A 22,179-nucleotide genomic window follows, 5' to 3' on the forward strand; every position below is an offset into this window, starting at 1 on the left:
CAGCTGCTAAAGGGCTCTAAATTAGAATGTTGCCAGGCTATGCTGGTTAGGATTCTAGTCACACTGAATTTTTAATTAGGTTTATTGTACCTGTATGTAGGAAGAGACCTGGTTAGGTCATAGAGAAGGACATGTTTCTACTTCAGCTACTACAAGTTAATTTCTCTATCTCATCATAGAAAAGGTAGTCTGAAAGCAACCTGACTTCACAATACATGATTTTTCTTGCCAACTAACCATCTATGTCAATTAAACCTCCCTGTGCCATAATTTTTATTTTTAAAATTAAAAATTTTTCCAGCTGATGTGGTTCGGTGGTTGAGTATTGACCGATGAACCCAGGAAGGAGGTCACGGTTCAATTCCCAGTCAGGGCACATGCCCTCGTTATGGGCTCAGTCCTCAGTGTGGGACATGCAGGAGGCAGCCAAAATGATTCTCTCTCATTGATGTTTCTATCTCTCTCTCCTTCTCTCTTCCTCTCTGAAATCAATAAAAAATATATATACATTTTAAATTGTATTGCATGATATCCAAGGTCCCTTCAACCTCCAAACTCTTGCCATTTAATATTACTATTTACTATTAAGTAATTTTGGGAGAAATTATCTGGGAATCCTTAAGGCTTCCAATGCATTTAATCTCTTTTGTCTCCAGTTGATTAAAGTAGCATTTGACGAAGAAGTGAGTCCCGAAGTAGTAGAGATCTTTAAGAAGCAGCTGATGAAGTTCCGATATCCTCAGTCCATTTTCACCACTTTTGCCTTTGCTACTGGACAAACTACTCCGCAAATAATTTTACCCAAACAGAAAGAAAAGAACACTTCCTTTCGGTAAGAAGACAGTCTGGTTTCCTCATTTCAGCCTCCCCTCACTGGTCGTTGGGGAAGTGGCCTGTCCTTTGGGTCAAGGTGTGAAGACTGCTCTTTCCATTTGCCACTGTGTCAAGCCCGTTGGACCAAGCTCAGAAAGCAGAATTGGTATATGTAACAAGTTTCAAAAACTAAAAGCTGCAAGAGGCTTGACTCTCATGTCTATTGCTCATATGCAGTTTTAGAATGTGAAATTCTATTTTCCCTTTTTTCCATATTGACCACTTTCTAAATGCCTTTGAGCAATCCATTCAGTTTTCATTAATATCCAGGCCTAGTAAACCGTTTTGCTTTGATCTAAAGATGGGAGCCTTTATTTTTCCTTTTTATTTTTTTGTAACTTTTTGTTTTGATACAACTTCAAAATTTACCGAAAAGTTACAGCCTAGTACAAAGAATTCCTGTATACCCTTTAGCCAGATTCACAATTATTTATACTTTGATCCATTTTCTTTATCCTTTTCTCTCTCATATGTATTTTTTCTAAACCATTTGAGTTACATACTTAACGCCTCTTTATTCTGTCTTTCCTAAGAATAAAGACATTATTATCTCACCTAACTACCGTACAGTAATCACAACCAGGAAATTTAATTGGTGTAGAACTTTTATTTAACCCATAGTCCACGCAGTAAAATTAATTCAAATTTTGCTGATGATCCTTTGTAACTACTCATTTTTCCTAGCTGGTATAGGATCCAATCCAGGATCCAGCATTGTATTTTAGTTGTCATATTTCTTTAGTAGGAACCCTTATTTTCTGTTGAAAATTTTAGGAATTTATGTTAAACTTAAATTTCAGTTATGACAAAATAGCAATTGCTTTAAAATTTTCTTTAATTAGTGATAAAATACAGGGGCTTTCATCATTAATTATCTGGAATTTGGGTATCTGCCAATAAAAATTACATATTAGGGGCTACTCTGCAGACTTTGGAGAAGAAAGCTTTTCCTTTGCCTGAAAGTGAGGTAGGCTGGGCATTATAGAAGAGTTGAGGTTCCAGACAGTGTATCGCTTCTCAATTGCATAGATAGCCACCTGTACCACTGACAGGTGATAAGTGAAGGAGACCACACATATCCAGGTATAAATGCTGAAGCATGAACAGCTTCCTGAGTATCTGAAGGTGAAACAGGCATCTTGTCTTCGCACTGTGGAGTCACAGAGGAGCCTTTGACATTCACTATCCCAGCCCTCAGTGGAAGAAACAAAGCTTGTATGATGTTTTATGTTTAGAAACTGTCAGGGGAATTACATATACATCTATATGTAAAGTTAAGCTTATTATATCAAGTTTATATTATCCAGCTACTAAAAGAGATATTGCGATTTAAAATTTTTTAATGTTTTAGAATTATCTATATATATAAAACAGAGATATAGCTCTAATTGGAAAAATTTTTCAAAACTCCCATTGAATTTAAGTTATACCTGAAGTGATTCACAATTGGCTTTAATTTAGGAAACATCAGTATTTTGTGATTTCTAACAATTATCTAAGAAATGTTTCATAACCCTCAGATTTACATTTCAAATGACAAAAGACAGGTCTAGTAAAACTATTTTACAACAAAAGAATCCTTACCACTTTTCACTGAATGGCAAGAAAACACAAAAAGAGTTGTGTTCTTTGTGGTAGAGAAGAATATAACAAAAAACAACCAAACACGAAACCTTCATCTCAATGTGATTATTTAGGAAGTAGGTTATTTGTTTAATTCCCTATATTATAAATACTCTGTACCCAGATTTTCTATCAGCAAAAAATAAAGTACTCTTAGGTCCATGTGACTTGCATACTAGTTTGCCTTTGATTAAAGCCGATTCTCAAAAGGATGCTCAAATGTCTGATTTCTTATTTTTTTCTCCTCTCAAAAAGGGGAATGTGCCGAAACCGGTTTGGCTCAGTGGATAGAGTGTCGGCCTGCGGACTGAAAGGTCCCAGGTTCGATTCCGGTCAAGGGCATGTACCTGGGTTGCGGGCACATCCCCACTAGGAGATGTGCAGGAGGCGGCTGATCGATGTTTCTCTCCCATCGATGTTTCTAACTCTCTGTCTCTTTCCCTTCTTCTCTGTAAAAAATCAATAAAATATATTTTTTTTAAAAAAAGGGGGGGAATAGTATTACTCTTTTTATATCTGTAAAGGTTTACAGTATCAAAGGTAGGACACCAGGCAGCACTTAAAACATTTAAGAAGTAAGGTGTCACCAACTATAACTGTCATCTGATCCCAAAGAAAAGCCTGTGAGTTAGCAGAGAGTTTGGGTCTGCAGGAGGCGCAGGCTGGCTTTCCTTCGGGACTCCCACAGGCACCGTTTGTGGGAACTGGTGGAGACAGTGGGTGGGCAGCCAGGGAGGATTGGGGGCATGCTTGACCAAAAAGCCAAACTCTAGGTTCTTGCACTTTTGCCTAAAACCGTGTCCTGATGACAGTGTTTTATTGAAAATTAGTCCGCTATGTGTAAAAAGAAATCTCAAGGAGGAGAGATTTAGTGAGGGTCTGGACAAAACTAGTAGCTGTGGGAATGGAGAAGAAACAAGTTGATCTATGCAGGTATCAAAAATATAAGTGGTGTCTTCAGATTGAATTGACATTCTCTTTCATTTTATAACTTGTAGCACCTTCTCCAAAACGATTGTGAAAGGTGCCAAAAGGGCAGGGAAAATGACAATTGGGCGTCAGTATTTATTGAAGAAGAGGACAGGGACCATTGTGGAAGAGAGAGTGAGTCGTCCTGGATGGAATGAGGAAGATGACATATCTGGTATGTGAGAACCTGTTTTTCCTTCATGAATCAGTTTTATTCGTTCTCCATATAAGAATAAGAGGCTAAGACAGAGTTGCACTTGAACCTGACTCACAAAAGCTTAGATCTCATAGGAAGACTGGAGGCACTTACCAGCTTCTTAGAACTGAAAAAAAAAATATTTTCCCAATATTCCATTACTCGTTTAAAATTGATTAAATTATACTTCTCCTTTACTAAATCTTTGGCTCTGATTGGCCATGGTTATGTGGGTCTCACTAAAGGGAGAAAGAAAGAAACCCCACTGCATAGGAAATTTAGTTATAAAGTAGTCCCTGTACCTCATTGTTATGGAATAAGAATAAGAATATAAGGACATTAGATATCTGAAGTTGAAGATTTTGAGTTGTGGTGAGTATATTGTGGATGCTCTTAATCAAAATGGATGACCTAACCCGGGTGGCATTGCTCAGTGGTTGAGCATCAACCTCTGAACCAGGAGGTCACAGCTCAATTTCTGGTCAGGGCACATGCCCAGGTTGTGGGCTTGATCCCTAGTGTGGGATGTTGGGGGGCAGCCAATCAATGATCCTCTCTATCATTGATGTTTCTATCTATCTCTCCCTGTCCCTTCCTCTCTGATATTAATTAAAAAAAAAAAATTTAACGGAGGACCTAAGATAAAGGGACTCTTAGATGATTTTTTTAAAAGGTGGCTGCTAAATATTTAAAAGGGCAGAATCTGAAAAGCTGAGATACCTCTTGGTCAAGAATATAGAGGCAGCCCTGGCCGGTTTAGGTCAGTGGTTAGAGCATCAGCCCTCAGACCAAAGGGTCTCAGGTTTGATTTGCGCTCAAAGGCACATGTCTTGGTTGCAGTTTCCCTGGCCCTGGTAGGATCACATGTGGGAGGCAGCCAATCAGTGTGTCTCATGTCAATTCTGCCTCCCCCCCCCCCCCTTCCTCTCTAGAAATCAATGGAAAAAATATCCCCAGGTGAGGATTTTAAAAAAAGAATGTAGAGGCAGGAAACCAGTAGCAAACCAGTGACTGTTTTCTATTCCTTAACCCAGAATCAAGTATGCTTATGGTATTAACACTAGAGAGAATTTGATCTAATAGAGAGGCAGGATACCATTGCACCCTTTTCCTTCTCAGAATTAGAATCAATCACCAGTGCTTATATAACAAGAAGGAGGAGGAGAAGGAGGGGGAGGGGGAGGGGGAGGAGGAGGAGGAGGAGGATCAAGCATCATCTTGAGAGAGATCAGTCCATTTTAGTGTGGATACCTACAAGCTTGCTTCTGGGGGCAATGAGAAGGCTCACTATTACTCAAGTGACCATTTGTTGGAACCCTGGCCTCTGCACAGGCACATGGAAAGCCCTATAAAATTATTGCTTCCCATCATTATTGACTCTTCTAATTCAAAGATTTTATGATTTCATGGAACAAAAACTATTATTCTACTAGGGGTCCCTCAGCCTGGCCTGCACCTTCTCACAATCAGGGACCCCTCAGGGGATGTCCGACAGCCAGTTTAGGCCCGATCCTTGGGGATTTGATCTAATCCCTTTAGCCAGACATCCCTCTCACAATCTGGGACCGCAAGCTGCCTGCCTGCCTGCCTGCCTGCCTGCCTGCCTGATTACCCCTAACCACCTCTGCCTGCCTACCTGATCGCCCCTAAGCGCCTTTGCCTCAGCCCCTGCCGCAGCGGCTTCATCCAGAAGGACATCCTGAATGATGTCCAGAAGGTCGTTCAGCTGTCCAGTCTAATTAGCATATTATGCTTTTATTATTATAGATGATATTCCACCAAAAGACCAAATTATATATTGCTCTTTTGCTCCTCTAAAAATAAAAGGCAACACAAAACTGATACCTGACAATATTTTTACATTGTGCAGTTCACAAACTAATATCTATAGTATTTATAGGGATGAGCTGTTAGGTTTTATTCTTTTAATGGAAAAGAGCCATAGTGTTCCCTTTGACATTATAACTTTGAGTACATTCCCAAAAACTTTGAAAGCTTAATTTGACCTCTCTTACTTTAAAAATAAATAAGAAAGTAAATTCAGACAGTTTTTAACAATGGATTTTTTTTTTTTTTTAGTTAGAACATGCAGTACCAATTAGGAATGTTGGTGTGTGTGTTTTTTAATCCTCCCTAAAATACTTGATTATTGGGTAAATTCTTCCACATCTAAAATCTTAAAGGATTCTGTAACCTGTGATTGCAAAATTATGAGGGAGTTTTTCATGTATACCACATCCTCTGACAAAAATATTTCCAAAAAAATGTATAATTTCTTCAGACCTCTCTAAGACAGGTCTTTTCCCACTATTGAACTTCTGCTTAATCTAGAAACTTCTAATAAAAGTTTATGCTTTGAAAAGTTAACTGAAACCCTGGTGATGAATTTGTGTCATGCTCATATTAAAGATTAATTTTATTGATGGGTTGGCCTCTGACAAAGTTGAGTGTTTATTCTATAGAGCCCTAAATAGAAATCACTACACGTTGGCATTAATAAGCAAGTCTGACTGAAACAAAACTGTAGTAATGAATTCAAAATTGTATTGTTTTTAGACATTTTGAGTTAATTCTGCTGACATTTTGAGTCAGTTGAGCTCCTGGTATTTTATTTCTTGACTATTCATTACTGTTCAAATTTGACCATAATGCTTCCCCCTAGAAGTTACATGTTTGGTGATATGCATAGACCTGTGGCCTTAATATAAACCTCCCTTGGTTTAAGGATCCTCTTCTCCTTGGAGTTATATCATTTTTTTAAAAACCTGTTTCTGCCATCACAGTTTCAGATGAGAGTGAACTCCCCACAAGTACCACTCTGAAGGCCTCTGAGAAGTCTACAATGGAACAGTTGGTGGAAAAAGCCTGTTTCAGAGACTATCAGCGTTTAGGTTTGGGAACCATAAGTGGCAGCTCTTCTCGCTCAAAACCAGAGTATTTTCGAATCACAGCCTCCAACAGGATGTATTCACTCTGCCGGAGGTAAGTGTGTCCCTGGGCTCCAAAAAGAGACCTTTCTTTTCTTCCATTTGAGTCTTGAATGGGCTAATTGCATCATAGCCCAGAGAGAGAGAAATGTGTGATAAAGGGACACTTTATGAAGCATGAGCAAGCACCTCATTGGCATTCTTGGAAGGGCAGTTACATCACTGAGCAGTGCCTATATCAGATTAGAAAGTAACGTAACAGTAGCTCATGAATTGCCCTTATTTGTCTTTTCCCATTTGCCTCTCTTCTAGCATGTCAGAAGATGACCTGAAGTAAGAATAGGAGTTGCCCAGGCAGATAGGAAAGATGAAAGTCTGCTATTGGCCAGGGGTCTACAAACTTTTTCTTCAAAAGACCAGATATACATATTTTCAGTTTTGCAGGCTGTATGTTCTCTGATTGCAACTTCTCAGCTGCCACAAAAGCAGCATGGACAGTGAGTGAGTGAATGGGCAGAGCCAGTTTGGGCCCACAGGCTGTAATTTGCTGACCCAAGAGTAGACAGGGCTTTCTCATGCTGTCTAATTAGAATATCTTCAAGGGATATTACTTAAAGAATGTAAATAAGCACATTTTCTTTTTTTCTATTCTTACCCCTTGCTGTTTGTATATCTGTTAAGCCCTATGCCATGGTTTATATTTTTAAAACTGTATATCCACAAATTCAATCATTCTCAGGTTCTTGGCATCTATAAATTCCTGGTTTGATTAAATAGAATAATTCTGTGAAAGCACTTTGTAAATTGTAAGTCTTATACATATTTTAGAAAGTTGTCTTAATATTACTATTAGTTGCAACCCCACTGTTCTTGAAGAACTATAAATATCTCATTATATATTTTTATTTTTTAATATCTTTTTATTGATTTCAGAGAGAAGAAGAGAGAAGGAGAGAGAGAGATAGAAACATCAAGGATGAGAACGCATCATCAATCGGCTGTCTCCTGTATGCCCCCTACCTGGGATCGAGCCCACAACCCAGGCACATGCCCTGACCAGAAATCAAACCAGCAACCTCTTGGTTCATGGTTTGATGCTCAACCATTGAGCCACACTGGCTGGGCTATATATATCTCATTTTAAATGATAATTTAAGTTTACAAATACTACCAATGTGAAACTTGAAAAACAAGTTGAGAATATAGTTTGCCGTTTGGGCCAAATAGAAACAGTTGCATTAAGTGCTGGAAGGTTGTGATTCTGTTGAGTATGCAGTAATTTTCCTGGGTACTTTATCCTTCTAACTAAATTCTCTTTGTAGATTAGTGTAAGTGATAGCATCAGGGTATGGTGTCCTGCTGTTGGGGAAGCTTGCTATCAAACTAGTGCCTGCCAGTGAGAAAACAGCCCTCATTTATCATTTCAGTCTGTCAGAATGAAATAAAATTTTAATAGACCATTTGTTAGAACACTTGTTATAAAGCATTTATAGTGATATAAAACAATATATAAACCTCATGTTATATATTGGAAGAAAAAGGAGTGATAAACAAATAATCCCAAAGAAGGCAAGAAAGGAGAGAAAAGAAAACATAGAACAGATGGAACAAATAGTAAGGTGGTAAATTTAAATTCAAATATATTTGTAATTATATTACTTTCAAATTGACTAAATGCTCCAATTAAAAGTAAAAGATGCTCTAGTTGTTTTGGCTCAGTGATAGAGCATCGGCCTGCAAACTGAAAGGTACTGGGAGTACCTTTGCTGGGCTTCAGGCTCAACAATATTTGCCTCAGCACTAGTGGGTATCAAGCCCAGGCCTGGGAGCAGGGAAGTTTAGACCTGTGTGTAGTGGAGCTTGGTATGTGGTGCTCATGTCCCATGGAAGGAGGGGACAGTCCACAATAGGGGTGAGGAGGGAAGGGGTGCACTGGTTCTTTCCCAGTTAGAAACGGCCCCAAAGCCATTAAGCAATACTCCCTTATCTAATACACAAAATCAGTGTGTCTAGAAACAGGGTTAGGGGGGAGGGGAAGGGGGACGAGGACAGATGTTAAAGTGGAGTTAGAAATAGGGGCCCTAATAATGGAACTGCTTTTCCAGTCTTCATGGATGATTATGTCCACAGCCAGATTTCTCTTCATCAGTTTGTGGGTTAGAGAGCACAGCCTGCAACTTCAGAGTGCTCCCAAGGTACCTCCTAGTCAAGTATGGAAAGTTAATCTGGCTTTCACTGAAGTCATTGAAGGTTATGATTTACACCACCAAAAACCGGATTTCCTCTCCTTCCTCTCAGCACTGGTTTATATCAAGATAAGGGATTAGAAGTTCTGGAAATAGATAGTTGTAGTGGTTGCACAATATTGTAAATGTACTTAACGTCAACGATTCATACACTTACAATGGTTAACATGTTAAATGTTAGGTATATTTTAACACAATAAAAAAAGAAAAATACAGAATTAGAGGTTGGGATGTTATTAATAAGAAATCTCTTTAGTGTAATATCTATATACATAAAAGCCTAAACGACCTTTATGACAGAACGACCGGAACGACTGGTCGACCAGTCGGCATGACACACACTGACCACCAGGAGGCAGACGCCCAATGCAAGAGCTGCCCCCTGGTCGTCAGTGTGCTCCCACAGCCAACCTCCCATGACTGGCCAACCTCCCTGGTCCCTCCCCCCATCCAGCAGGCCCTGGCTGGCAGGCCTCGGCCAGCCCAGCCCCAACCGGGACTGGGTGAGATGCCCAATAGGCCCTGATCACCTGCCAGGCCTAGGGACTCTATCCATGCACAAATTTCATACACCAGGCCTCTAGTTTCTAAATAAACTAAGAAAAGAAATGACTCAGAAACCTGCCTCTCTTCTTACACTTACCTATAAAAGCAGGGTACTCTTGTCTGTGTATTTTCCCAGCATCACATTTTGTAATTATATGAGCTAGTCTTCTTAAAACATTATTAACCTGTAGTGTTGATAAAATATTTAAACTTGTTTTGACATTTGAACATACTGTTCTCATACCAAAAAATCACTTGGTTTTATTTTTAATCCTTTCACCATATCAGGCAGTCTAATATTAGTGTACTCTATTCTCTCATCATTTCAGCTGTCTAATGAGGTGACAGTTTGACTTGTCATTCTCATAAAGTTGATATTGATATATTAATCTTTATTTCAAGTTGATGAAAAGTCATGTATAAGGCAAAGAAGATAATCAGTTTAGCGGGAGTCTTTTAAGTACTTCTACATAACACTTTTCTTTTTTAAGCTAAGGTTATTCAGCAAAAGTCTGCAGTATCAATGAAAGGAGCTTATTTCCAAAAAAGAAAGAAAGAAACTACAGATTAGTGGATGAGATAGCTGTTTCCACCATGGAGGCCTTTTCTGCTTAACCCCTGAAGAACTGAGTTGAAACTGAGTTCCATGTTTGAAATATGTCTTACCCTCAACCAGTGTTTCTGAATCTTAGAAAATGACTATGGAATTATGATATTCATATTTTTATATTCTCTCTCTCTCTCCTCTTCCCTTCCTCCCTCCCCATTTCATTTCCCTTCTCCACCCTCCACCCTCCACCCTCACCGACCCAAACCATTCTCTTTCTCCCTCCTTGTCCCTGAAGCTACCCTGGCCTTTTAGTTGTACCTCAAGCTGTACAGGACAGTAGTTTACCAAGAGTAGCCCGCTGCTACCGACACAATCGCCTGCCTGTCGTATGTTGGAAGAACTCAAGAAGCGGTACTCTGCTCCTCCGAGCTGGAGGATTCCATGGGAAGGGAGTAGTTGGTCTTTTCAAATCTCAGAACTCTCCTCAGGCAGGTAAGCATCTTCACAGCACAATTTTGATCCCTTCACTTCAGAGTATACCTAAAAATAAAAGGAGTAAAATCTGGGAATGCCAACTGTTCCCTGTCACCATGCCTCTCACACATAGACTTTCTCAGTGTGCTAAGTACAACATGAACAACTTAAACAAGATCTATACTTGACATGTGGGGCTCCACCTGGAATTTGAGGTCTTGATATGCCTATCTATATTTGGTTCTTAATAGAAATTAACATAATAAAGTCTTTGGTTCTAGGCTACTTTCATTTCAGCAGACAAGAATATCCACAGCTGGGAACTAGATTATGCTATTCTCTTTTTTTCTTCTGGGAAGTATTCAAATGTATTTAGCAGCTACAGAGGCAAGTAGGGATCCTGGCCCATGTGGTATGAGATACCCTATCTCAATCCCACAAGTCACACACACACACGAAAAAACAAGTCAGCAAACCAGTGACCAAAATGCTGCTTAGGACTTCTCAAGAAAAGGGGTTTTTAGGAAGCTAGAAGATGGCCAACTTAAGAAAACAGAAGTAATAAGTTCTACTGTTTCTCTTTATGGGGATATTTCTGAGCACCAAATCTGAGGCCTTGAAGGCAGTCAGGAGCTATTGTTGCTGACCTTTCTCATAATTTCCAGCTTATAATAGCCTAGAGCAATGGTAGGCAAACTTTTTGACTCGAGGGCCACAATGGGTTCTTAAACTGGACCGGAGGGCCGGAACAAAAGCATGGATGGAGTGTTTGTGTGAACTAATATAAATTCAAAGTAAACATCATTACATAAAAGGGTACAGTCTTTTTTTTTTTTTAGTTTTATTTCAAACAGGCCGGTTCCGGCCCGCGGGCCGTAGTTTGCCCACGGTTGGTCTAGAGGCTTGGTGCACAAAATTCGGGCCTAAGCTGGCAGTCAGACATCCCTCTCACAGTCCGGTACCCCTCGCTCCTTACTGCCCACCTGCTTGCTGCTTCTTAGTGCTCCGTGGAGACAGGAAAGGCTCCCACCACCGCTGCTGCGCTCATCAGCTGTGAGCCTGGCTTCTGGCTGAGCAGTGCTCCCCCTGTGGGAGCGCACTGACCACCAGGGGGCAGCTCCTACATTGAGCATCTGCCCCCTGGTGGTCAGTGCGCATTCGGTCAATTTGCATGTTAGGGTTTTATTATGTAGGATGCTCAATAAAATTAAACAATGGGCCACTCAGATCCAATTTAGGGGTGGCAGCATTTTTTCCTTTTCCAAGATGAGGTAAGTCAGGTTCTGTGGTTCAGCTGTTAAAACTGTGTGCTTTTTTATTTCTGTCTTTATTCTCATCTGTTTCCCTCCTGATAGTTGAAAGTTGGCCAGTGTGTCTTTGATCATTCAGTTGACTGAGGGCAACACACAAACAACATTATATTATTATTATTTTATTAATTCTACCTGGCTTGAAGTCGCAACATTGGTATATTTGAAGGCAGTTGGCTTTTAATTGTTTCCATCCTGGTGGGTAAAATAGAACACAGTATATGTAGGTTAAATAAAATGAGCGAATCATTTCAGGAGCATTGATGAGCATATTACTGAGCTTTTAAATGGGAGAAACTGAAAGTATTTTATTCCACTAGTTTCTGATTTTTTAAATCTAATACAGTGGGGCCTTGACTTACGAGTTTAATTTGTTCCGCGATGGAGCTCGTAACTCAGATTACTTGTATGTCAAATCAAAAAGTGAACGAGTGAGACATGTGATGCTGGGCTGATGTTGTGGCGTTCACTGTGACGTTCGCTGCGCCAACTAGCGGTGGGGTATCTGAAGCTGGCTCGTAACCCGAATTTTAGCTCGCAACTCAAAGCAAAAAATCAGCCGAGAGATGGCTCGGCTCGTATCTTGAAAAACTCGTTAGTCGGGACACTCATAAGTCAAGGCCCCACTGTATTAAGTTACTAAATTTTTTATTTTTGAGGTTACACATTTGCTCATATTTTAATTTCTTTGAATTCAGGATGCATCTTAAAATGGAAGTGATCAGAAAGAGTTGTGTCCTAGTTTAAATGACAGTTTTATTCTGAGCACATAAAATAATGGTGCATTTTATAATAAAATATAATAATTGCATCTCAAAATTGATAAAGTTCTAATTATTTCCGTTCAGGTTGTAAGAGAAGTTGCTAATATCTATTGTCCTTCTAGTGAGGCCCCTCTGCTGCTCTGTAAAGCGTCTGAGCCAAGTTCAGTGGTTTCTGTTTCACTCCGCACACCCCAGGCCCAGACTCCCTCCCCTTAAAATTGCTCTCACAGTTGTTTCCATCTGTGCCTACTTTTTGCCCATCTTGTAGGACAGGAATCTCGCAGTAGCTGCTGCTGTCTTCTCCCCAACTTCCTCCACTCTTCCACAAACAACCCTGCAAGTTCAGGTTCCCTTAAGCCCATGCAGCGACGTTGGAATAAAGCTACTGGTGTTGGGAAATTCTAACCTGCCCATTCCCGGATACCAGGGGATCCCCTCCACCCTCTGCTTCCAAACAGCATGGACAGGGTGGTTGGGGGACCATCACGGAGATGTTGTCTTGCGTGAATCTTCGTTTTGAGTTGCTCGGATAATGAGAAACCGCACCTGCTCTTGGCAAGACGGGGCTGTGTGGTTTTCCAGATCTAAGCTCTTTCTGGGAGGAGAGGCAATCAAGAAATGGGTGTGGTGAAACCAATGTAAGAGGATTAGGCATCTGATAGTTTGGAGCTTTAAGTGGGGCTGGTTTCTGCATTTGGGTGTGGTAGCTTGAAGACTAAAAGGAAAAAATACATATGTGCCTTTTTTATTAACATAGACACAAGTTGTTTTATTCTGTATCTTTTTCTTTTATAGCCCCTACCTCCTCCTTAGAATCTTCTAACAGCATAGAACAAGAAAAGTACCTGCAAGCCATCCTGAGTGCAGTTTCTGTCCATCAGAAACTCCGTGGCAACAACACCCTCACGGTCAGGCCAGCACTTGCTCTGCCTCCAGGTAAGATTTGATCATTCTTTTCTTCTTGACAGCTCTGAAATGTCAGATTCATTCCGAGGATTAGTCCCTTACTTATTTGCACTGTTTGTTCAATATGACCCCTTAAAGTTTTATCTAGTGGAGCTGTAACTTTAGCTCCTTTTACTTAGAACTCAGGGCACCATTGTTAATGTCTAGTGAATAGTAACCACATTTAGAGATTCAATTATTTCCTTTTTAAAAGAGTAATGAGAGAGGGGGTGGAGAACATAAATAAAGTCATGTGGAGTTTTTTTCCCCTAGAATCTATTTTACATAGACTTTAAAATGTTATTACAAAGTTAAGTATATAAAGTGAACATCTCTTTATTAAATGTATGTTTATTAAAATCAACATGTTTAAAATTCCTGAAATTTCTGCAGCCTTTTATGATTTGCAATACAGTTTGTTTTCACTAGATTTGGATGAAGCCATTAAGACTTGTACTAATATTTTGTTTCAGTTATCATGTGATGGAACCCCAAAGGGTTCATGTAGAGGTAACCCTAATGTGTTAGACACAGGAGCATGTGACTTGGAAAGTTGGTCTCCTTGGCTTAATCAGCTATTTGAATTAGCTCAACATAAGCAGAAAGTGGCTTTTCTTGTAAAGTAACACCATGCATGCCTTGCTTCATTTATCATTAAATTCTCTGATTGCACTTGCCAAACCTAACTCCCTGTAATCTTGCAAATGTATGTATCTCTGAGGAAATAGTAACAGTGCCCTGTTATCTCTGTTGAAGCTCTGGGTACTTAAAAAGTACAATGTTTGGCAGCAATTAGACATGCTACACATGAAGATAACTTTTTGTCATTTGAGTAATGTTAACCCGAACGACATGGTTTTTGTTCTTGTTTTTGGCTGACTTTAGGGACTGAAAGGAGAACTTCGAGAATGTCCACTGTGCTTAAGCAGGTAGTGCCAGGACATTTGGATGTAAACCCATCCAATAGCTTTGCTCGAGGAGGTTAGTAAGACTGATTTTATAACTGAGCACTGATACAATCTTAAAAGCAAAAAAAAATTTTTTAGATAGTGATTCTTTAAATCAACTAATTATGGTTCAAATTGTTTTTAATTACCCTTTTCTCAATGAATGATCAAATTTATTTCTAGCAATTACCCTTTTCTCAATGAATGATCAAACTTATTTCTAGTACTGGGACAAGAGGTATAATAATTGCTGAAATCTTACCTATTGATGAGTCTGGAGGCACTGGGAGGTGAGGGGAGCATGTCTAAATGGTGGTCAGCCCTGGGAAGACTCCACGATGCTTCAGGTTTGCAGGGTAGAAAGACTGACCATAGAAGCATGACCAGCTTGGGAGAAGTGATCTGAGTCCCAAGGGCTGTGCCTCCAATGCCTGTGATTTTTACTCCTGTTCTCTGAAATGTTAGTTTGAGGAATATGGGAGAATGATATTCAGGTTACCTTGTTTTTCTCTGGGCTATAGCTGCTGGCATGAGGAAGAAGAGAAAGGCTGAGTATTGGCTTGTTTAGCTCCAAAGGGTGGTCTACTTTGTTCTCTGGAGGTTTATGTTAGATGATTTTACTTTTCAGAGGCATTTCCAGACCAGGTATCTTATTGTAAGTAGGTACTACTTCACAGTGGAATTAGTAGAATCTTAGACTTTTCCTCTCACTCCCGTGCAATGCTGAGTCATTGAAAACATACCAAGTATGTGATCGTGGTTCTGCTTGAACATCATTAGTAACGGGAAACTCATTCTTCCCAAAAGTAGTCCTTTGCATTTGTAAAAAACTGTCAAAAATTCCTTCTCATATTGATCTAAAAAACTACCACCATGTAACTTTTACATAATGACCCTCACTCTTCCCTCTAAGGTTAGAAAATTCTAAATCAGATCTCCCACACTATAGCCCTTCAGATTTAAAACTGTTCTCATCTTTTAGCTACTTCTAAATACCCCCAATTCAGATGGTTCCAGTCCAGTTCACTATCTTTTTCATCCTGTGGATTCTCCACAGAATTGAACTCATGGAGCCTAAGATTACATTAGGGACAGCCCCATCACTAGGCTGATCCATATGAAGATTAGTATTATTTGAAATCTATTTGTCTGCTTCACATGAACTATAGTTCTTAAAATATACTAGTCTTGAGGGTTAGTTTTTGAACCTAAATATACTGTGTACTAAACCTACAAAATTTCATCTTTTTTGATAATGGACTATTGTTTTAGACATTTGGATCTTAATTCTGTTCACTACTGTATTAGATATTTTTCCAAGCCTCTTGTCATTAGTTCTCATGTGATTTGTGATTTGTTGTTTAAAAAAATGTTGAACAATCAGAGATGAGGACAGAAGTCTTCAGCAACATAATATAGAGGCCTCTCTGAAGAAAGGGATTGATCACTCATCTATACTGGTTATGAGTCTTCCTACTAAAACTCACCTGGCCCATATTTCTAAATCTCTGCCCATCTTTTTAACCCAGTATTTTCCAGTCTTTCAAACTGATAACTGCAGCACTAAAGAGTTTAAGGTTAATTTAACATGACTCATTGTAGGAATTAGTGCTTTTTCTAAATAATCTGAAATAGTTCATTAATAATCTATTCCAGATTTTGGTTCGGAATCAACATCAAGGCTCTAGTTTATAAAATTCACTTGTTTCCTTTTGAAAACCAAGATTACTGTGCACATCTCCTGGCAGCCATAGTGGTGCTTTGGATACTTTTTTCTTTTTTAACCTCATCAGCACTTTCTGCTATTGTAGGATGTCCTAAGAGCTTTCAACCTTCTTCAGTCATCTTCCTAATTAGGCCTCACGGTCATTGTGTTAGTTTGCTAGCGCTACTATAAAACAGGGCCACAAACTGTGTGACTTCATTATTGCTTCACAGTCCTGGCGGCTAGACATCCAGAATCACAATGTCAGGCTGGTGCCCTCTGAGGCTGTGAGGAATGATCTGTGCCAGGCCTTTCCCCAGCTCCCGCTGTTTGCTGGCCATCTCTCCCTTGGCCTGTAGAAGCACCACCCAGATCTCTGCCGTCATCTTCACGTCATAGTCTCCCTGCGTGTCTGTCTCCAAATGTCCTCTTTCTAGAGAGACACCCATCATACTGAATTAGGGGCCCACCACATTCCTGTCTGGTCTCCTCTTAACTAATTACATCTGCAGTGAGGTCATATTTCCAAATGAGGTAGAGTTCTGAAGTAGTGGGGTTAGGACTACAACATACGAATTTGGAAGAGACACAGATCAACCCATAGAGTCTTACATAGCTTTTTTCTAAATTTTAAAATTACTATTGTTTTAAAGTTTAAGATACAGACCTCATTCTCTCATCATTTCTTTCTTGGTAAAATTGAACTAAAAGTACAGTGCCTTTCTCCTAAAGTTCCTGGTATTTCTGTTGCCAAGCTCTCCTGTCGAATTTGGTTCAAGGTTGCTATTCCTCTTACAATTTTAAAATTCACTATCTGAAAGTTTATATTGTCAGCAAGGCTTGTCAGCAGTTTTTCCATTCAACAGAGTTCCGTTTCCAGCACATGTCTGTTAGCTGGAGCCCCATGCCTGGCTCTTGTGTTTTGTTTTTGTAAACTTCATCAGGAACACATTATCTGTTCCCCAACTGGACCAAGTGACCTGCAATATACATTTTAGCTACAAAATTGTCTCTCCCCCTATGTTGGTACCTAAGGCTCATGGATATTCATCAGTCTGTTTCAACTGCATTATCTCCTTTATTTTTTTTTATATTGGCCTCAGATTCTGGCTGTTTTATACCAAGGGATCCCCACTAGTGGTTACATTCTCATTATGAGTCCCTTCTTTGTTCTTCTCAAGAGTACCTGAAAGGCTGTATTTACCTTTTAGAGTTAAAATCTCCTATTGAATATGTTTCTGATTCATTCTATGTATTCTAGGCCCTAATTATTATTTTGACAGCCTTCCTAAATAATTTTACTCCCAACGCCTCCCAGATTTCCAGGATCCCATTGATTCACTGGGAGATGAGATACTTTCAACATCTTTGATCCCTAGATCTGCTTCTTCTGTCTCTTCTCTTCTGATAGTGTCCTTCCTCCTCACAGAGAGTACCAGGAATAGACTGGGGCAAGCAAGTTTGGGAAGTCCCAGAAGATTCCTTATTATGAACATGGCAGGCAGACACACACTCAGGGCAAGACTAGCCATAGACACCTGCATGCCCTGCACATGGTTCATTTCCTTGGACCTCCCTCAGGGACAGAGTCTCTTCCGTCTCTCAGAGAGAGCGATACCCTGTTACAGGAGTTTCTCATTTACCCTGCGTGGGAAGAGCCTCCTATCTGTAAAATCATCCTCAAACCTTCTCCTTCCTTCTCTCCTGTGTATTTTCACTGTGTGATGTGTTGTTGTTGTTTTCATTCCTTTCACTGTCATAGACTCTTAGTTCCTGGTTTCCTTTTTTTTTTTTTTAAATATATTTTATTGATTTTTTACAGAGAGGAAGGGAGAGAGACAGAGAGCTAGAAACATCGATGAGAGAGAAACATCGATCAGCTGCCTCCTGCACATCTCCCACTGGGGATGTGCCCGCAACCCAGGCACATGCCCTTGACCGGAATCGAACCTGGCACCCTTCAGTCCGCAGGCCAACGCTCTATCCACTGAGCCAAACCGGTTTCGGCTCCTGGTTTCCTTCTTATGTTATTTCCACTGTGTGCCTTTCTGCTCTGCACAGATGAGATTGACCACTGTCTCCTTCACCTTTTTTTCTGTCAGTAATCACTTTGCATTCAATGTGCACGCTGATGATCTGGTAAGGCAGGGGAAGCAGCCTTCTTTACACAAGAATCATTAAGAAAAATGAGAATGTGACTAGATCACATTGCTTTTCATTTGTAATTAAAATAGCTTTTGAGCCCCATGGAGGAAAAATGCATAAACTCACAACTTGGACAAATTACTTTGTTGAGTAGAAAAATGCCATGAGAAAATTGTGACTGCCTCTTAAATACAAAAATACAATAGTTAAGTATATTGAGAAGTAGCCACATGGAGGCAGCTTTTTGTTTTTAATCCTCGTGCAAGGATATGCTTATTGATTTTTAGAGAGAGAGGAAAAGAGAGAGAAAGACAGAGAGAAACATCACTGAGAGAGAGAAACATCCATCGGTTGCCTTGTACGTGTCCTGACCGAGGATCACACCTACGACCCTTTGGTGTACGGGACAATGCTCCAACCAACTGAGCTACCAGGCCAGGAGCTGGAGGCTGTTTTTAATTGTTCATTCTTTACATTTCCATGACCCTACAAGTTCCTCTACAAATGTTATTCTATCCTTGAAATAACCTGCAGAATATACACTGAGTGGCCAGATTATTATGACTACCCCATCAGTACTTCATTGACACTTCCAAAAATACTGAATATTGAAAACTTCCTAAGCAAATACTTTTAAGGTATTATTATTATTATTATTATTATTTGCATAACTAATTCACTTCATTATACTGATGAGGTGGTCATAATAATCTGGCCAGTCATAAAAATCTGGCCACTCAGTGTATATTTTAAGAGGCTCTGAGATAGGAAGTGTCAAGGTCACTTAGCAAATAGCAGCATAACTGGGACCAGGCTTGGTTCAGGCCATTTCAGTGCAGCGTTCACTGACTAGCTTGTATCTCATACATTAATAAGTACAGGACCTCATCCCCACATGCAACCCAACCATCTCTTTTCCTTCTCTTCTTTGTTTTGTCTACACAGAATAGAGAGACCAACCCTAGTGCTTAGGAAACACTCAGGCTCTGAACAACAATCCATTCCCATGAGGGATGAACTACATCACTTTTTCCCTGAAGCAATCCCTTAGCCAGACCCTGAGGCCAGGCTCACAGCGTTGCCTAGGTGACAAGACACAAGGAGTCTAGTTCAGTTATATTCAAATTCAAACTGCAGCCCTACCAATTAGTGTATGATATTGAGCAATTTAGGAAACCTCTTAATTCTCTTATTTTTTTCATCTGTAAAATGGAGATGATAAATAGTATCTTGCTTTAGAGTATTTATAAGGAATAAATGAAATAATTTATGTAAAGCACTTAACCTAGTAACTGGCTCATAATAAGAGCTCAATAAATGTTAGTTCTATTATCATTGTTGTGGTTATTATCATTATTGCTGCCTAATACTCCACTGGCATGGGAGAAAAGCCTACATTTGCATTTCAGTTGCCCTAAGCCAGATACTGATGCAAAAGCTCAGTATCTTCCAGTAGCTTTCAAACATTTTTTATCATGACTCACAGTAAGAAATACATTTTCTACTTATATATGGACTAGAGGCCCGATGCACGAAATTCGTGCAAGAGTAGGCCTTCCTCCCCCCAGCTGCCAGCACCAGCTTCCCTCTGGCACCCGGGACCCAGACTTCCATTGCAGCCCCAGCTTCGTCCAGAAGGATGTCAGGTCTAATTAGCATATTATGCTTTTATTATTATAGATATGCATATTCACTTTATATCACAGTTCAGGGCTGAGTCACAATGCAAAATGTATGTATTCCAAAACAGAAGTTTCATGAAACAGTGTTCATCTATACCACATGCAGTGCACATAGTATTTTCAGTTTTAATCTATTTCACTTTTTAAATATATATACTAAAGTGATTTCACAGACCATTAAGGAGGATGCTGCAGTTTGGAAGAAAATACAGCTGCCGGCTGGTGTTACAAGTATTTCCCACGCAGGAGTCACTCAGGAAGCTGAGTAGACCTCACCACCAGTGCAGTAGCATCACCCTTGTCACCACTGCCAGGTGGGATTACAGTTCTCAGAGCCTCTGCTGGCCCCGTATTGCAGGCCATTTTCTCGTTGCTGATTTTTCTGCTACGTGATAAATACTTGGCAGTTTTTCATTAATGAGCCTCTATCTGGGGAAAGTGCTTCATTTTTTTATTTATTTAACACCGCCTTTTTATTCTTTCAAAGCAAATAATTGAGTTGAAGATGTAGAAGACCACAGCCGTTCACAGTGTATCAGTTTTCAAAAGAAAATAATCAGATGTTACATATACATATGGATATGAGAATAAATGTGGTTAGGTCCCTGCCCTTTGGAGCACACAGTCCAGTAGGATCAAATGTGCACGTAACTCCAATGAAGTGTGATGAGAGTTTCAATAGAGCTCTCCACAGCTCTGGGATAGTCTGGAACGGTTTTCAGAAAAGTTCTCGTTTCTGGAGCTTAAGGCATAGAGTTTGTCAGGTGGAAAAAAGGGAGAAATCGTTCCAGGTCGAGGCACTAGCATAAGAAAGCGTGGTAAGTTTAGGGAACAGTATTTCAGAATCAGGAACCAGCAACTCAAACTTCATTGTAAGCCTTTAGGTCCCATGCTCAGTAGGAAAGCTCAAACCTCCACAGAAAGGAGAGGCCGCCAGCACATGGGAGACCTGGTGTCCAGCCTGTGTCCCGGTCTCCATCTGTCTCGCAGCAGCATTCCCCTCTGTGCAGTCAGCCCGCACCTCTGCAGCCTCAGCTCTCTCACCTCCTTTAGCCACTGAAGCCGTCAGTGCCTTTCCTTTCCTTCTAGAGGAACAAGGCAGCAATGAAAATTACTTCTAATGATTTTTTTATTAAGTGATGTCATACTTTATGCAGGGTTGCAATGTATAGCTTAACAATACTGCTGTGAACGTTTTCAATCCTGAATGAATGCTGAAGCGTTTTCCTTACTTGATTTGAGCAGTTCCTTTGCTCATGATACACTGTAACTTACTGCTCACTATTTTTGTTATTATCAGGTAAAAATTTGCCATAGTTGCAAAGTACTTTCTGTCAAAAAATAAACAAACCCACAATATTACTCAAATTACAAAAGTATTATCTCTAATACTGCCTATCATTTTGGTGTAAGTAGGGATTTCAGAAGTCATTACCTCAGTCATCACAAGCTATATTCTTAGTGGCATTAGGTATTGTCACAGGATCATGATTTTTTGCTACTTATAACTATTTGTTTATGGAAAATAACTGTAATTTCCAGATGAAAAAAGAAGATAGTGTGGCAATGCTTAGTGCTTTGTTGCAAAAACATGCTCTTAGTTATTCCAAATGGTTGCTAGAGCTTCATTCCTGATGTGGTGGCCTTGCTCAAAGAGCAAATGTGTTGTACAGTACGTAGCACTTCCCGTCAATCAGCCTCTGCAAACACTAGGGCCAATGTAGTCACTAAATTCCTTGACTTTATTATTGTCACCCAATGACAGTCTTCAAAAGCTGGTTCCATTTGGTATAATTGTCCGTGCCACTCGCTGCTGTGCGTTCATTTCACTGCGCTCACGTTTATAAACAGGTGCTGGCATTTCATTTAGCAGGTGCTCAGTTCATCGTTTCTGTGTGACTGTGCAGCTTTTTATTTGTTAATCAAATCTTCTCTTTTTATTATATTTGCATCTTTTCTTCTATGTTAACTTGATTTTAAAAATTAAATAACCTACTCTTCTCTTACTCGATTTGCTCTGATGTTTGCTGCTCTGTGCATTTTATCCTCCTTCTGCCTTTATCCTCACCTCCTAGTGCATGGGCACAGAGATACATGTTTTACTCAGTCAAATCCCAAATCTTCAACTAAGGGAAGAGTCCATAACCAAGGTACTGTATTATCGGTCCTGATGTGTCATTCTTTTTAACCACCTTCATATGAAAACGTGTGTTACCAGTGATGTTTATCACATTTGTCTGTCAAATTATCTTTTACTCTCACCCCCATTCTGAATTT

At 39.8% G+C, this 22,179-nt stretch overlaps 1 protein-coding gene across 3 annotated transcripts in view; it reads left to right on the forward strand.

Moving 5' to 3' along the window:
• The window catches only part of SBF2 (SET binding factor 2), a 361,888-nt gene that overhangs the window by 296,999 nt on the left and 42,710 nt on the right, over positions 1 to 22,179 (forward strand). The window contains exons 24-30 of one of the 3 annotated variants that reach the window (XM_081099094.1): positions 657 to 832; positions 3,495 to 3,640; positions 6,445 to 6,643; positions 10,226 to 10,422; positions 13,274 to 13,414; positions 14,309 to 14,404; positions 21,978 to 22,052. In XM_081099094.1, coding sequence (XP_080955220.1) covers positions 657 to 832; positions 3,495 to 3,640; positions 6,445 to 6,643; positions 10,226 to 10,422; positions 13,274 to 13,414; positions 14,309 to 14,404; positions 21,978 to 22,052 — 1,030 coding nt within the window. Of the gene's footprint in view, positions 1 to 656; positions 833 to 3,494; positions 3,641 to 6,444; positions 6,644 to 10,225; positions 10,423 to 13,273; positions 13,415 to 14,308; positions 14,405 to 21,977; positions 22,053 to 22,179 lie in introns of those variants that run through there. The other 2 variants (XM_081099093.1, XR_013996414.1) reach the window with 2 other exon arrangements.

This window comes from Myotis nattereri (assembly GCF_964212035.1).
Source record: "Myotis nattereri genome assembly, chromosome: 9".
NCBI lineage: Eukaryota > Metazoa > Chordata > Mammalia > Chiroptera > Vespertilionidae > Myotis > Myotis nattereri.